The 12,318-nt window shown below is 46.4% G+C and overlaps 2 protein-coding genes across 2 annotated transcripts in view; one reads left to right on the top strand and one right to left on the bottom strand.

The window, feature by feature from the left end:
* Nucleotides 1–245: 245 nt before the first annotated feature.
* LOC118429517 lies at nt 246–3,007 on the bottom strand. Its single transcript, XM_035840017.1, has 4 exons — nt 2,025–3,007; nt 1,529–1,599; nt 1,119–1,227; nt 246–748 (listed from the first exon to the last, which is right to left on the bottom strand). Exons 1-4 carry the CDS (start codon nt 2,230–2,232, stop codon nt 543–545), a joined length of 594 nt encoding a protein of 197 aa, XP_035695910.1. The 5' UTR covers nt 2,233–3,007; the 3' UTR covers nt 246–542.
* Nucleotides 3,008–12,125: 9,118 nt separating this feature from the next.
* The window catches only part of LOC118429529, a 12,061-nt gene continuing 11,868 nt past the window's right edge, over nt 12,126–12,318 (top strand). The window contains exon 1 of the mRNA XM_035840028.1: nt 12,126–12,277. Coding sequence (XP_035695921.1) covers nt 12,151–12,277 — 127 coding nt within the window. The 5' untranslated portion in view covers nt 12,126–12,150. The remainder of the gene's footprint in view (nt 12,278–12,318) is intronic.

Raw genomic sequence — 12,318 nt, 5'->3', positions numbered from 1 at the left:
CCTGGCCCAGGTCTATCTGTAGTTACACAGGTACAGCCTACGTCATAAAAAATGGGTGATGACGCCATACACGAGAGTCTCCTGGCCCAGGTCCATCTGTAGTTACACAGGTACAGCTTACGTCATAAAAATGGGTGATGACGCCATACACCAGCGTCTCCCGGCCCAGGACTATCTGTAGTTACACAAGTACAACTTACGTCATAAAATGGGCGATGATGTCATACACGAGAGTCTCCTGGCCCAGGTCCATCTGTAGTTACACAGGTTTGTAAGGCTTATGTCCCAATGGGCACTTCAGGGGCTGTTTTAGGCACTTTCAGGCGTCACCTGTTTGTGGCCCTGTGAGACGCCTTGTGGGTCCTTTTTATAGCCGGCTGGGCAAAACAAACCGGGGACCAGGTAACAAAATAAGACGTGCCCTGCCCGTGGAGAACACCAGCAAACCACCGGTACAAATGCTTGGCTTCAGGGCCGTGCAGGGGCGAAGTCTTTTTCACGGGGTACAGCCTACGTCATCAAAACAGCCTCTCGATTGGAGTTTATAAGCACGGACTTAAAGAGGCAGACCAACAAACTAGACCTACCTTTAGCCACTCCGCAGTTGGTGTTCTCGGTATCCAGCACCTGTTGATATTAAATCTGGCGTTAACAGGCACGAACCGGTGATCGTAGTAGGATGATGCAGTGAAGCTGCTATCCGGAATATCGCCGGTTGACATGCCCATGCGCCTGGTCCGGCAGAAATCTGGAGAACGGAATACAAAATACAATATCAGCGTTTCGGTGGAGAATTCCGGAGGACGGAAAATGCCGGAAAGCTTCCGTCCGGAATGGCGTTCCTGTCACATTTCCTACCCGGAGTCTGGCCGAGCTGTTTGCAAAAATTGAAAAATTAATGTTTATGCTAATAGCTAGGCACAAGGCATACTGTTCAATTTTTTTGGTCCGTTTTTTTGTCTTTTATGTCGTACTTTTTGTTCCCCAAAAGTGCCAAGCCGGGCCCCTTTGTGGAAAAGTGGCGTTAGCCCTACAAAGGGACAAAACATAAAGCCCGGAAAAAACCTAAAACGCGACAAAATCCAGCCACAGCCGTGAGCCTGGAAAGAAAATCTTACCTGCGAACCGCTCCTCTTGTCGGGCAGCCGTCTGGTTCTGACGGGAGGACAGATCTTCCAGGGCGGCGGCCTGACGCGCCTCCATGGCAGCAAGCCGCCTTTCGAAGGCCTATGGGGCATGCCAGGAGTGGGTATTTCAACGTACAGGATAAACAAATAGTAAAAATGACGATCATAACATCAATTTATATTCATTGCTTTTGGTAATTGAATAGCAGGCAGAATAGATTAATGGAATGTTTCCTAAACAGTCCATTCTCTCTCTGTGGCTTTGTATTGGATTGTTGTCAAATATATCGTTACTTTGGCAGAGCTAAAGTGGGCAAGTTGGCCTTTGTTTTGTGGCAAGAGGGTGTTAAACCAGACACACGTGATTGATCTGATAAAAACAAACTTAAAAGCGAACTAACCTTCAATTCCGCCATGTGGAAAACCGAACTTCGCAGAGTCTTGATCTCGGCATGCATCGCCTCCATCATGCCTGTTGCGAACATAGAGCGTGTTTTTAGAATCTGCAAGTCATCGTTACCAAAACTGTACTGTAGCATAGCAGTGTAGTGCCTGCCCAGGTAGCGTAGGCGTACATGTAGGCGACTTGTTCATACCAACAGCGTCAGTTGAACAATAACAACGGGCCTCCAACAGGCCTTATGGCAGAATTCGGCAAAAATGGAGGCCACAATGGCCAGGAGAGGCAGTCCGCACTGATTTTGAAATTTCCCCTGCGTACTGCGTCAATGAAACCATTTGATTTCAATACCACACCGGCAAATTATTCTACAGTAACTATAGTCAGCCTGGTTAGTTTAATAGAGACGAAACAACAACAACACGCCAAAAAGCATTTCCTCACCAGCAACTGATTTTGGCTTGGGAGTAAAGACGTCGGAGTAACTGACGGCTTACCGGCCATCACCTGAAGCTGGGGGTTCTCCGTACTGGTGTAAGGGGTGTACGTTGCAGCCTGGTCAGCCGGCCTGTAGGGTGCGGAATGGTCAGCCTGCGTGTCCGGATTGTAATGTGCAGCCTGGGGAGCAGCCTGCGACTCCGGCCACTGCCTGGTGGTCAGCAGCAGGACCAGCAACACCGCAGGGAACTGCGGGAACCGCGACATCCTGGCCCGGCTGTTGTTGTGGGGCTGGCCCGGCTGTGCGCACCTGCAGCTGGCGTTGTGTAGTTGTACGGGTGGCTTGTGCACTCTCGAGCTCCGGGTGGGGCTTATGTACAGTAGCAATGATTAAACCTACTGCTGCGTTGGTCATCGCCTAACAAAGGGAGTGTCTATTCCTTTAAAAGGGTAGGACAAATAATATTAGGCTACTGCGATTTAGAATCTAGCTATGAATGACCTTATTTTTTGTTTTAGTATGGATGGACCTTCAAGCTCTTTTAATCATAGACAAGTGACTAGCCCTTTCAAGCCTATGTGATATTTGGTAAAACGTTCTCATGTTGCAACGATTTCGTAGTTTCTCCCGTTTCAAAACTGTCTTGTGGTCATCTCACTTAGTCTCTGATTAGATGGCTTTGAAAAAGGCATGTTTACTTGATTATGAACGTCTAAGAGCTGTGTACCGAATGTTTTGTTTGGCTTACTGAGACACAAAATCTAATTACAGAACTCAATTTAGTCTTGTATTCTTAAACGTCAAATTATGTCCTTCAAACGACCTCAAATTTAGTCACAAATACTGTGGCGCTTTGATGGCAAAACTAATTGTCTCCTTGTCATTCAAATTTTGACCTTGAAAGAGAAAGGTATGCAAACTGTATAAAGATTAACAACAGGTGTGTCTGACATTGATGTCGTAGTTTTTAATTATAGGGCAACAGTGAGAAGGAGAAAAAAACAACAGGACCCAGGAGGATAGAGGTAATGATCTGACATGTTGACGGGTGTTATATTTGTAGATATTGCACACCAAGAGTTGCGTCACAGATAACATGAAACTGCACAAAATTGACTTCATGATTGTCACTGCAAACATAAAAATTATTTTATTTCTTTTGCACCGTATCAAAGCAACACAGCACCTGTTTTTCGTCCTAACATAGAGTGTAACTTTGGAAAGCGCACCGTACGGAAATGCGGTGCGCCGTTATGAAGCAGATTTCAAAAGTAAAACCATGTAAACAAATGGAACCATGTCTTAAGAAGGGAAAACTGTGTAGAACAAAGCCTAGTTTTCATCAAACCTTCACAGCACAATCATCATCATCATTATGTCAAGCAAGATGAGGTCACAGCACAATAAATACACAATTACCACAAACAAACAAACAAACCACACAAACTTGACAAATTATCATAATTAAAGACACGTGACTACAGCAACATGTCAGCCGAATGTCGGGTATGTCCCGATTTCCGGTAGTGAGTCAATAATAAACAAACAAACAAACAAACAAACAAGTGTTGGCCATGTAAAACTTAGTCTGTCCTTCATTTGCACTGCTCAGATAAACTTTCACCCATGAATCGTCACAACAGGTGAAAAATCCAAGTTTCTACTTTTGATTGTCACAGGGTTAACTACACTCAGTCTGGTGCTGCTTATTTATCAACTAGAACACTTGTAGTGATGGAAGTGATCATTTTCTATACATTTTACACGGGCACACCACTCAGTTGTTAAAGATGCAAATGTTGACCACCATATAGAATGGCTAAGCCTAGAAAATGGAATATAAGTCAAAGTTGCATTATCCCTAAGCTCTACTTTTACTGACCACCATCATAACTTCTCCACGCTTACAGGTAAAAAGAAAGGTACTCTCCTCCTGGCGTCACAAAACCAACACGTTACAGGAAAAGTGGAAGCATTTATCTTCCATTGTCTCAAAAACAGAAGTCGGGCCCAAGAATTTAGGATTTACTCATTACATCTTTCCTTAGACCCTTATTCACATGTACTAGAGTCATGCTGCACCGTTATCCATTGTCATTGTCTTTCTTGTCGTGTTACAGGTACTTGCAATTAGCCTCCGGGCATGAATTTGCAATAAACTTATCATCATTTTTCAAGACTATAGCCCGTCATCGGGGGAGTACCAAACTTATGTGTGTAAAGAAATTATGATTACAAACTAATTCACATCGTTTCAATCATCCATCATGGCGGACAGTGCTGAGCAATGACCCTAATTGACGCAGCCGCAGAAGGCCCAAAATGAGTCCATACAGCATTTTAGCTTATTTTCGACTTGTAGCAGGAAAATGTAAGGAACATTTCATATTGGTGAGGCAGTGTAGGTTGCAGATGTTCAGATTCGGCAAAAAAAACTAGGTTTTGGTCCATCTTTTCGGCCTGTGCTGACCCCTAATTTGAAGTAGTCAGTCCCTAAAATGACGTAATGAAAATCCAAGATGGCGGCAGTTTTGACCGGTGGGAATCTTGCGTTGGTCAGAAAGTTTAAAAATTAGACTTTTGGACACTTGAGATAGCGGGCTGCTATGTGGGGTGAGTTCTTATGACCTGGAATGTTCACGGATGAGATTATGACACCCTGAACTTTCTAACTTTTACATTATTGCCTATGCGGATTTCTATAACTGCTCTGCTCAGATTAGCTCGGTGGGGCATCCCAGTACCTCCATCCTCGCGGCTGGGCGGTCATAATGGGTACGAGGGTGGAACCGGACATGCCGCGTGGTCACAGGCGAGTCCAGGAAGTTGTACACCGGCGAGGACCGGTCGTAGTTCCCTTGGAACACCTACAGCCACAGGGGGAGGTAGGGTCATTTCAAACCGCGGAAAGGGGATATTAACAACAGCGATGCATAGGTAGGAATTTGAAAAGAAGGCCCTGTGTTCGGATATAAATATGCATTATTTGGAGTCCGTCAACCCATATGGCGTTCCATCTTACCCATGTGGTATCCGTCTAACCCATGTGACTTCCATTCAACCTATGCGGCGTCCGTCTACCCCAGTTTTTCTAACGTATGTGGCGTCATATAACCCATGTAGTGTCCGTCTAACCCATGTGGCGTCCGTCTAATCCATGTGGCGTCCGTCTAACCCATGTTGCGTCCATGTAACCCATGTGACTTCCGTCTAACCTATGCGGCGTCCATCTACCCCAGTCCTTCTAACGTATGTGGCGCCATATTACCCATGTAGCGTCCGCCTAACCCATGTGGCGTCCGTCTAACCCATGTGGCGTCCGTCTAACCCATGTGGCGTCCGTCTAACCCATATGGTGTCTGTCTTACCCATACGGTGTCCGTCTAACCCATGCGGTGTCTGTCTTACCCATACGGTGCCCGTCTAACCCATGCGGCATTCATCTAACCTTTGTAGTGTCCTAAGTAACCTGACCCATATGGTGGCCTTCTTTTTTACCCATGTGGTGGGTTTTTAGCTACCCGCTTCAACATCAGGATGCCTAAATGTCACCTTGTCGGAGCCGTCTGTGCCGCGGTACGTGTCCCAGGTCTGCCCGTCCATGCTGAATGACAGTTTGTACGTCCGTGTCCACTGGTTGTAGTCCGGGCTGCCCTGGGTGATGACGCCATACACGAGAGTCTCCTGGCCCAAGTCTATCTGTAGTTACACAGGTACAGCTTACGTCATAAAAATGGGTGATGACGCCATACACGAGAGTCTCCTGGCCCAGGTCTACCTGGAGTTACACAGGTACAGCTTACGTCATAAAAATGGGTGATGACGCCATACACGAGAGTCTCCTGGCCAAGGTCTATCTGTAGTTACACAGGTACAGCTTACGTCATATAAATGGGTGATGACGCCATACACGAGAGTCTCCTGGCCCAGGTCTATCTGTAGTTACACAGGTACAGATTACGTCATAAAAATAGGTGATGACGCCATACAGCCGAGTCCCGACTTTCCAGGCCAAAGTCTATCTGTAGTTACACAGGTACAGATTACGTCATTTGGTGATGACGCCATACACGAGAGTCTCCTGGCCCAGGTCTATCTGTAGTTACACAGGTACAGCTTACGTCATAAAAATGGGTGATGACGCCATACACGAGAGTCTCCCGGCTTAGGTCTATCTGTAGTTACACAGGTACAGCCTACGTCATAAAAATGGGTGATGACACCATACACGAGAGTCTCCTGGCCCAAGTCTATCTGTAGTTACACAGGTACAGCCTACGTCATAAAAATGGGTGATGACGCCATACACGAGAGTCTCCCGGCTTAGGTCTACCTGTAGTTACACAGGTACAGCTACGTCATAAAAATAGGTGATGACGCCATACAGCCGAGTCCCGACTCTCCAGGCCAAAGTCTACCTGTAGTTACACAGGCTTATGTCCCAATGGGCACTTCAGGGGCTATTTTAGGCACTTTCGGGCGTGGCATCTGTGACCCCGTTGAACGCCTTATGGCCGACCGGGCCCCGAGTTGAATTTAAGTCAGACTTAAAACAAGCCCAGGACCCGGTAACAAATAGACGCCGTGCCCCACCCGTGGGAAACACCGAGGGCTAGTCCCGTGGTATCCGGCAGACCACCGGGACAAATTTGTCGCTTCAGAGACGTACCGGGGCTAACTCTTTTACACGGGGTACAGCCTAACGTTATCGAAACAACATCTCGATAAGCACAAACTTAAAGAGACAGAGGCCAGCCCTACCTTCAGCCACTCCACTACCGCAGTTCGTGTTCTCGGTATCCAGCACCTCGTGATACCAAACCTGGCGTTTGCAGGCATGTACGGATTGTAGTAGGATGATGCAGTGAAGCTGCTGTCCGGAATATCGCCGGTTGACATGCCCATGTGCCTGGTCCGGCAGAAATCTGGGGAACGGGATACAAAATGCGATATCAACGTTCCGGTATTGAATTCCGGAGGAGGGAAAATGCCGGGAAGATGCTATCCGGAATAGCGTTCTTGTTCCTATTTTGTTTTGGCCTACGTCACATTTCCTACCCGGGGCCCTGCATGGCTGGTTGCGGCAATTGAAAAACTAAAGCTCAGGGCACAACGTGCAAATACGTGCTGTCTACGTGCCAAAACGTGGGCAATCTTTTTTGGATCCGTAAGTGAAAAGTACCGCCTCTGTACGAACTCGTAGAGAATCCGACGGATTTTGGAGCACGCAGACTCCATGTAGAACTTTACGTGCAGGCAAAACTTTGTGTGACCTCAGGCTGCAGATTCGTCCCCTGTACGTGCCAGTACGGGTGACGCGCCTGCCCTGTACAGCCTGAACGTTTTCAGAAATACGTGGCTGACGTAGCCTCCCCCCAAAAAACGTACGGACAAATTGCACGTACGGTGGGTTGTGCCCTTAGCTTAACGTTTATATTAATAAATATGCACAAGGCATACTGTTGAATTATTTTTGGTCCGTGTGGAGAGTTGTTGTTTTTGTCTTTTGTATCGTGATTTTCGTTCCCCCAAATTGCCCGGCCGGGCCCTGTTGTGGAAATTTGACGTTAGCCTCACAAAGAGGCCAAATTAGAAAGCCCGAATAAAACGCCTAACACGCGTCAAAAACCAGCTGGAGCCAAATCTCAGCCTGGAGTGTAAATCTTACCAGCGAACCGCTCCTTTTGTAGGGCGGCCGTTTCGTTCAGACGGAAGGACAGACCTTCCAAGACGGCGTCCTGACGGGCGTCCATGGCAGTTTGTTGAGCGGCCGTCGTGTTTAGACGGGAGGAAAGATCTTCCAGGACGGTGGTCTGTCGAGCCTCCATGGCAGCTTGACGGGCCTCCATGGCAGCTTGCCGGGCGGCCGTCTCGTTTAGACGGGAGGAAAGATCTTCCAGGGCGGCGTCCTGACGGGCCTCCATGGCAGCTTGCCGGCCGGCCGTCTCGTTTAGACGGGAGGAAAGATCTTCCAGGGCGGCGTCCTGACGGGCCTCCATGGCAGCTTGTCGGGCGGCCGTCTCGTTTAGACGGGAGGAAAGATCTTCCGGAAAGGCGTCCTGACGGGCCTCCATGGCAGCAAGGCGCTTTCGGAAGGTCTACAGAACATGACAGAAGAAGTCATATAGTAAAGTTCTTTTCGCACAACCAAGGAGTGACTTATCAGGGATAGAATGGCCGGATACGATTCTCGTTGCTTCTAATAGCCGATGTAGGTGGCGCTGCAGCAGCGACCTTCCCCACTTCACCCATGTGACAAAAAGGGTACCTGACTTCGGTCAGGGAGGTAAAGGACTACCTGTACGTCAGTCTGTACTTTGTATGCGGCACTGTTAACCCTATTCAGACGGGGCTTTTTTGGTCAATCTGGGACTGGGGGGGGGGGTCTTTTGAGGCCCGCTCTTCTGAGTCTGTAACTCCTAAATACTTATCATATGACTACCACATTGGAATGAAAATGATGTAGACGTAAAATATGAAAAGTACAGGTGTGACGTCATTGTGACGTCATCAATTTCACTGTCTTGGCTGGAACAATAAAGAAAGGTATTCCCAGAAAACCAACGTATGACACAAAATGTAACATAAAGTGGAGAGAACACAAAAAATAATGTCTGCTACGACTTTTCTTGTCAATATCAACATCAATGACATGAAAATGACGTAATAGATTGACGTCATGTTTTCTTTAATTAAAAAAAGCCTTCAACTCCGTTTGGAGAGAGGGACTTCGTTTTAAACTGCTAAATTCGGATTTTCGTCAAAAATAGCTGTTTACAACCGGTTGCTATGGCAACACCGAAAACATGGAAAACTTTCAAAACTTTGCGAAATTGTTGCCAGTTGAATTTCAGGATAAGTCTATAAATTTGGTGGCTCTAGCGTAAGCCGTTCGGGCGTTATGCAACATGAAAGTTGGAGCAGGCCTCAAAAGCCCTCTGTCTAAATAGGGTTAAAATATTAAGTAAATAAGGTACTAACTTGAGCGCAGTGTCCCCGTCTGTCTCAAAGTAAATTTAAATGATAAAAAAAGACACATGAGAAAACTTACCTTTAATTCCGAAAGGTGGAAAACGGAACTTCGCAGAGTCTTGATCTCAGCGTGCATATCCGCAATCATGCCTGTTGCGAACACAGAGCGTAATCTTTGAATCTGCAAGTCATCGTTACCAAAACTGTAGCATAGCAGGGTAGTGCCTGCCAAAGTGGCTCTACACGGAAACTTATTCATATCAACAGCGTCAAGAACAACGACGAGCGTCCACCGGACCTTCCTACGGGGTGCAGATGGTAGATTTCGGCAAAAATGAAAATAATTGACCAGGAGAGTCCGTCCACACTAATTTTGAAATTCCCCCTGCGTACTGCGCCAATGAAATGGTTGATTTTAAAACTTAACTGGCAAATTATTCTCCTGTTGCCAGCCTAGTTAGTTTAGTAGAGAAGAAACAACAACAAGCCAAAAAGCATTAGTCCAGCAACTGGATATGATTTTGGCTTGCGTAAATGCATTTTGTCGTATCTTACTACCTGGATGTTTATAAAACTTTTATCGGCGTAAATAAAACCATTTGACATCAAAACCCCACTGGCAAATTATTCCCCCTATAGCCAACCAAGTTAATTTGTAGAGACGAAACAACGACAAAGTAAAAACAACGTGCAGTGCGCAGAGGTTGCAGTTTCGGACAGGGTTACGCTTCGGAGTAAGGACCGCTTACTGAACATTTCCTGGTTCCCAGGGTCAGTGTCCGGCCCGTAGGGAGCAGCCTGCGACTCCGGCCACGGCCTGGTGGTCAGCAGCAGGACCAGCACCACTGCAGGGAACTGCGGGAACCGCCACATCCTGGCCCGGCTGTGGTGAAGTGTATGTTTGTGGCTGGTGCGGACTCATGGAGGGACTTATATACAGAACTGGTGATTGGATTTACTACTGCGTTGGTCATCGGCAAACAAAAGCAGAGTTTATTCCTCAAAAAGGTAGGAGAAATAACGTTAGACTATTCCGATTTCCGTGCACTTTGGCCTTAAATCATTATATTTTTTTGTCTGCTGTACTCAAGGACGTTACATAGAACGTCCTTGCTGTACTGATGATTCTTTTGTCACGACCGGACAAAGGAATGGTCCATATTTACTGGGTGGGGGCAAGGAATGTTCGACCTACAGAAAGAAAGGCATCAGCAAGGTTTCCCTGAAAGGTAACTTTATAAAAATATTAGTCACGTCGTTTTGTATTTGCACACGTTTTTTTTTACATATTTTGTGCAAAATTGCTTTGAGAAATGAAATTTTTCACGATTTTTTCGTCATCATTCTGTTTCGGTCGCTTTTGGTTGTTTTCAACTGTTTTGGGTTGTGTTCTGTTGTCTTAGGTTGCAAGGTTTCAATCACCACTTCCGCTCCAAATATGACAGCTTCTCCAGCGCACCTCCTACACTGTAATTTAATCAAATTTGAACAAAAGCCCAAACACAAGATTCAATCTCCGCACCAATCAGAACTAATCTGGTCATCAAGGTCAAACGAGACCGTTAATCACCACCAAGGTCACTCCACAGCAGGTTCTGAATAACATACGTCACCGTGACGTAAGCAACCATTTTAGGAATATTCGTTCTGATAGGAAAAGAAAACTGGCGGAATGAAAATGTTTCTTAGTGCAATCTTCCTTTTTTTTCTAAAACTATCTTCACTACGAACTTTGTAACATATTTGTCACGCCGTGTTGTGTTTCCACTCTTTGTATGCCTTGATGAAGAAGGCCCGGAAATCATTATTTTACACGTAATTGAATTTGAGGAGAGAAATTAGTTTTACAATTAAAAGCGTCAAAATTTCAAAAGCAAGGAGACGACAGGTTCTGCCATCAAAGCGTCAATTTGTGGCCATGAGTTGTGGTTTAGAGGGATGATTTTGGCGTTTAAGATTACAGGACTAAATTCAGTTGTGTGATTAGATTTTGTGTTTCACAATAAGCCAAACAAAACATGCGGACACTGCTTCTTGTTTCAAGGCCATCCATATAAGGTGAAGGTAACATGCTAGTTACAAGACCTGCTTTAGAGAAGAAGATGCAAAATCATTCAGGACTACTACTGACGACATACATGTGTAAGGACATTTTACAAACATCACATAGGCTTGATGTGTGTAGACAAGACTGTAGTCACCTATCTATGGTCACGTGAGCTTCTTCCCAACTGTCTAGCCTCTTATTAGTCTAAAGCTAAGGGCACAACCCGCCGTACGTGCGAATACGTGCTGTCTACGTGCCAAAACGTGGGCAATCTTTTGGGATCCGTACGTGGTAAGTACCGCCTCCGTACGAACTCGTAGGGAATCCGACGGATTTTGGACCACGCAGACACGTCGTAGAACTTTACGTGCAGGCAAAAATCTGTGTGCCATCGGGCTGCGGATTCGCCCCCCGTACGTGCTATTACGGGCGACGCGCCTGTCCTGTACAGCCTGAACGTTTTCAGAAATACGTGACGGACGTGGCCTCCCCCCCAAAAAAGTACGGACAAATTGCACGTACGGCGTGTTGTGCCCTTACCTTTAAAGATGAGATTACTGGGAGTTGCGTATGAGTTAGTAACAACACAAAGTACCCGGTGCGTATGAGTTAGTAACAACACAAGTAACCGGTGCGTATGAGTTAGTAACAACACAAGTATCCGATGAGATTACTGGGAGTTGCGTATGAGTTAGTAACAACACAAGTAACCGGTGCGTATGAGTTAGTAACAACACAAGTAACCGGTGCGTATGAGTTAGTAACAACACAGATAACCGGTGCAAATAAATGGCAGGAAATGAAGGAATGCTGACGCAAGGAACATAAACATCTGATTTTGTGTGTGCAAAGGTCGAGTGAATAGTGATTTGGTAATGCACGTATTGACATACTGTCATACATACAAGGACGTAAGCCATCTTGTACAGAATGACTTGGCAAGCAATCTTTCTGCGCAAGTCTGGCAATTGGCCACCCACCCTAGGTCCATCCACAGCTAACAAGGCCATTGACAGCTATTAACTCAATAAAAAGAAACGACTAATATTATTTACCCCACCTTTGTCTGTGTCCAACGCAGCAGCGCAATCACCAGTGCTGTATATAAGCCCCACCCTGAGTCCGCACCTGCTCCACACATACACTGCACCACAGCCGGGCCAGGATGTCGCGGTTCCCGCAGTTCCCTGCAGTGGTGCTGGTCCTGCTGCTGTCCACCAGGCAGTGGCCGGACTCCCAGGCTGACCAGACTGACCAGTCCAAACCCCACATTTCAGACATCAAGATGTCCAGTAAGTCAGCTTTACTACCAACTAAGCTCTGGCCGTTAGAT

The sequence above is a fragment of the Branchiostoma floridae genome, chromosome 13 (assembly GCF_000003815.2).
Source record: "Branchiostoma floridae strain S238N-H82 chromosome 13, Bfl_VNyyK, whole genome shotgun sequence".
Taxonomy (NCBI): Eukaryota; Metazoa; Chordata; class Leptocardii; order Amphioxiformes; family Branchiostomatidae; genus Branchiostoma; species Branchiostoma floridae.
The sequence above is the reverse complement of the archived record's forward strand: the minus strand, read 5'-3'. Positions and strand labels throughout refer to the sequence as shown.

Excerpts from the sequence above, each read along its gene's own strand:
- LOC118429517 (XM_035840017.1), bottom strand. The coding sequence starts at position 2,232 with ATGTCGCGGTTCCCGCAGTTCCCTGCGGTGTTGCTGGTCCTGCTGCTG. Across the intron at positions 1,600-2,024 it reads CCAGCTTCAGGTGATGGCCG|GCATGATGGAGGCGATGCAT; the intron begins GTAAGCCGTCAG and ends TGTTCGCAACAG. Across the intron at positions 749-1,118 it reads ACAAGAGGAGCGGTTCGCAG|ATTTCTGCCGGACCAGGCGC; the intron begins GTAAGATTTTCT and ends TCCGTTCTCCAG.